Source organism: Gadus morhua, chromosome 1 (assembly GCF_902167405.1).
Source record: "Gadus morhua chromosome 1, gadMor3.0, whole genome shotgun sequence".
In the NCBI taxonomy this organism is placed as follows: domain Eukaryota; kingdom Metazoa; phylum Chordata; class Actinopteri; order Gadiformes; family Gadidae; genus Gadus; species Gadus morhua.
Window position 1 is genome coordinate 30,021,754 of NC_044048.1, and position 4,388 is coordinate 30,026,141.

Here is a 4,388-nt window from a genome sequence, read left to right on the forward strand (position 1 = left end):
TGGAGGAGTTCATAAACATTTGAATGATGAAAGCCACTGCAATGACTGGGTCACATAAAGCAGACAGTAATTGATATATCCCTGAGCGTAATGGGAAAGCAGTAATTATTAAGCAGTATTTTTATTTGAAGAACTTTGCGAATAGAGCCCAATGTATGCAGAGGTAGCCTAACATCAACACACTGCAGGCCTCAAAAACGGTACAGAGCACTTGTTCATTGGCCCGCATGGACAAGCATTTGGGAAAGGGAAAATGATGACCATTGACGTTTATGTAGATAATTATTGTAATCCACTCAAACATCCGCCATTAGTTTGCGAGTGTTGTGGCTAATGGGGTTGGTCATTACAAACCCACTTATCATAAATGTGTTGGCGACGGCGTGCTGAAAGACCCCACCACCTATTAAACATCAGTTGACTTGTCATTCCACCGATCTATGCAGCATGAATAAACGTTATTATTTACATGACGTCTGCTCTTACAATAATTACGCCACAGATGGCTTATTAATTGTCAACTCTGTGGAGGTTTTCAATCCACAGAAATATTATTGATGACTCGGTGGCCGTTTTCCTCTCCGGTGCTCGACCCGGTTATCAAACGGACCACCCGATGGCTGGTTTTATAAAGAGCGCTGGGGTTGGAGTTGTATTTGTTTCCGTTTACCTTTTAAATACTGAGTCACGACACAAGGCTATTATGAGAGCGCGCTTGGATGTAATTAGCCGTTAGCCTCTGTTTGAATCAGCGTCACTGTCAGGGGACCGGGCGTGTTTTCACAGGGCTCCGATGTGCTACATAGGTCCCTCACGTGTTTTATTAAGGGTGGGATTTATTTTATTTTATTTTAAAAGGTCTACGACTCGAAATCAAAGTCAAGTGCTTGTTTCACATAAATGAATTAATCAATTTGTTGTTATATAACCGTTTACAATTTAATAAAAACGTTTGAACATTTGAAATTGAGTATGTGTGTGTGTGTGTGTGTGTGTGTGTGTGTGTGTGTGTGTGTGTGTGTGTGTGTGTGTGTGTGTCAAACTGATTCAATAGTATAGTAGCAATAATAGTAGTGGTTAACAAATAGTTTGCATCTAGTTTACAGCTTTGGGACCAAGTTATGTGTGCAACACTGTCGAATGGATCCTGTCTGTTTGCTCATTGGAAGAGGCCTTCTGTCTGTGGAGCAGCCTGCCGGCCACAAGCAGGTCATTGCCCTTCTGCACTTGTGCCAAAGGTTGTCAAGTGACACTTACAACTAGCAGGTTTACACATTTAGCCTAGGAAAACTAAGATGAACAGGTACGTATCTGCTCCAACCTAATTCATTGAATAATATATGTACACATTTGTTTTTAATGAACCCACTCCTACGTTTTGCTGGCAGTGTGTTTCGTGTCTGCGTCCTGTCCGTCCTCCTCCACGTCTCCGGGAGTGTGGAGCTGACCGGGTTGTTCGGTAGCTTCAGCTCCCCGGGCTTCCCCGAGCCCTACCCCGACAACCACCGCCTGGTGTGGAACATCAGCGTCCCGGAGGGCCACCGAGTCAAGCTCTACTTCACGCACTTCAGCCTGGAACCCTCCCAGCACTGCGAGTACGACTACCTGCAGGTGTGTTCACGCTGCACAGACAGAGAAGACCTAACAACGGCCCAGAGAACCGCCGCACCGTACTTCCTGTTTCAAGTGCCTCCTTTGACCCCCCCCCCCGCCCCTTGTCAAATCAGGTGCTGGCGGAGAGCAACGAGACGTTGCGTTTCTGCGGCGATGGCGAGAAGGGCTCAGAGAGCGCCCCGAGGAACACTGTCATCCTGTCAGCGAGGGAGCGTATGTCGGTGGTCTTTAACAGCGACTACTCTAACGAGGGCCGATTCACTGGCTTCAGAGCGTTTTACACCTCCGAAGGTGACGCATGCTGTGTGGCTTTGGCCGCGAGGCACACACGCTCGTGTTCGGTTCCCTTCTGTCTGTGGGCGTGTGTGTGTGTGCGTGTCAGTGTGTATGTCAGAGTTTAAACACTGTTTTTTTTTCACCATTGAAAGTGCACTGTTTGAATAGAAAATATATGAATCCTATAACAGTAGCTGACATATTTTGTTCTCTCTTTCGTAGACATTAACGAGTGCCTCGCAACGGCAGACGGCGAGGATGTGTGTGATCATTTATGCCACAATTACATCGGAGGATTTTACTGTACGTGTCGGCTGGGATTCCTTCTCCATGACAACAATGCGTCCTGCACTGGTAAGAGCTTATTATTCAGACCCTGAGGCACGTTCGTTTTATCATCAATTCTGTAACAATAATATAACACATAACACATTCAGGATTACATGGCTTGTGTTGAGTGTGAATAGACAAAACATAAGAAAGTGATGTAAAATGCTCTTCATCGATTAGAGTACTACTAGTAATCTTTGTCTGGTCTTCTCTCAAAGAGCTGAGTTGGCTCATTTAGTCAATTGCTTGCTTTAAAAGACAATCAGGGCTGTGCGAGTAGCTAGCTCTTTTCCAGGGGGTTGATTTGCTGACATTTGAGGCACAGCCGGAGACTTTATGAGAGTGTAGGCTGCCGGAGGGGGCGGGCCCAACTCGTTCCAGCCTGATAGATGCACTGATGCACCCTGCAGTGGATCTGTGGCCAGGAGGCAGAGACAAGGTTAATTACCCCTCGATCCCTGAGCAGAGAGCAACCCCTCCCCCCAAAGACAGAAAAAAGGAAAGAGAATCGTTGTAAATTGATACCTGTTTGCAGTACTAATAGAGCCCAGACGCTCGGTCTTTATTCACAATTACCAGCATGGATGTGTTGAAGACCACGCACCAAATGGGCCGGAACGATTATCTGCCGTCAGATAACCCAAAATGATATGAATTACATCGGCTCGGTCTCCCAGCTACACTTCATCTGTCGCTGTCTGTTACAACACCTGTGCGCGTAGCAGCACACTAATCCGATCTAAATCAATCGCATTCCTCAGAATGCCTGAAAAGAACACAATCTTTTTTTCATGCACTAAGTTTTAAATCCCGACGTATCCCATTTGACCCCATCGGAGTACGATGTCCGGTTGTCTTGCGTGTGCCCTCTCCCCAGTGCCGTGCCCTAGCCAGGTACTGACCACCCCGTCGGGGGTGCTGACCAGTCCGGGGTACCCCTCGCCCTACCCCCCCATGAGCCAGTGTGACCACACCATCCACCTCCCCGAGGGCCACCGCCTGCTCCTGGACTTCCCGGAGCCGTTCGACGTGGAGGGCCACCCCGAGATCCCCTGTCCCTACGACACCCTGAAGGTGGGTCACGTGACCCCGGGGGCCAATCGGAAAGAGGCGCAGGCCGATGAATGAGCAATGTATTCCTCGCCATGCCCTTAATTGTGGAGGTGTCCCGGAGGATCTACGATCCGCGCCGCTCCACGCATACGTTAGTCCCCTGGCCGTCCGTCATCCAGTCAGCGGCACCGTGGTCCACAGCTGATCACCCGTCCCTCCCCTTCTGCCCCCACCAGATCTGGACGACGGGGCAAGAGTACGGGCCCTTCTGTGGCTCGTCGGCCCCGGGGCGCATCGACACGGGGAGCTACAGAGTGCACATCAGCTTCAGGTCTGACCGCTCCGGGAAACACAAGGGCTGGAAGATCAAGTATACCAGCAACACGTCGGATTAGGGCAGCGGGATGAGCCCATTGGGGTTTAATAACATCCATAGATGATGTTCTAAAGGGCTGTTCTAGCTCTTGCAGAGAGTGCCAGAAGCTCTATTGCAAAGAGAAAGGTTTAATAATAATAATAATAATACATTTAATTTAGAGGCGCCTTTCAAGACACCCAAGGTCACCTTACAGAGCATATAGTCATCATACATTTTTTAAAAAGCAAGACATTGTGGAAAAAATAAATAAATAAATAAATAAATAAACATAAGCAATAAGAAATAAATAAATAAAAAATAAATAAAAAAAAAGGCACATGTATTTGTTTGCATGTATTGCATATACTGCAGGTGTCACAGTAGGACAAGGATTGCAACACTATTGCCTTTGATACAAGAACACCAGACGCCCGTGCAATAATAAAGTCCTGAAACTTCTCAGTTTAGTCCAAGGCCAATTCAAAACCATCAGTTCAAATGATGTGTGTGTGTGTGTGTGTGAGAGTGTTGAAGGCTAACCTTTATCTAAAGAGTGACTGGACAAACACCTTGAATGTAAAGTACTCCAAACAAAGCACGGAACAAGTTCAAACAAGCCTCCAGCAGCATAGTGACAAACGACACTGCAGGGATCTTTATTTTTGTTAGTATATTTGTATGGACTTGAGGACAGGGGAGCAAATGAAGCGTAACATAGGACCTCAGGTCGGAATCTATCCTGGGTCGCTATGACGCA

The 4,388-nt window shown here is 47.2% G+C and overlaps 1 protein-coding gene across 2 annotated transcripts; it reads left to right on the forward strand.

Moving 5' to 3' along the window:
* Positions 1–1,151: 1,151 nt before the first annotated feature.
* Positions 1,152–4,093, forward strand: masp2 (MBL associated serine protease 2). Of its 2 annotated transcripts, none has more exons than XM_030356104.1 (6): positions 1,152–1,303; positions 1,389–1,611; positions 1,728–1,827; positions 2,113–2,244; positions 3,098–3,294; positions 3,510–4,093. In XM_030356104.1, the coding sequence occupies exons 1-6, from the start codon at positions 1,296–1,298 to the stop codon at positions 3,666–3,668; spliced, it is 819 nt and encodes a 272-aa protein (XP_030211964.1). In that variant the 5' UTR covers positions 1,152–1,295; the 3' UTR covers positions 3,669–4,093. The 2 variants fall into 2 exon arrangements, with proteins under 2 accessions (XP_030211964.1, XP_030211957.1); XM_030356097.1 differs by having other exon boundaries at positions 1,728–1,905; positions 3,510–4,090.
* Positions 4,094–4,388: the final 295 nt, after the last annotated feature.

Coding starts and splice junctions, on each gene's coding strand:
- masp2 (XM_030356097.1), top strand. Junction 1,906..2,112: donor AGCGTTTTACACCTCCGAAG/GTGACGCATGCT, acceptor TCTCTTTCGTAG/ACATTAACGAGTGCCTCGCA. Junction 2,245..3,097: donor CAACAATGCGTCCTGCACTG/GTAAGAGCTTAT, acceptor CCCTCTCCCCAG/TGCCGTGCCCTAGCCAGGTA.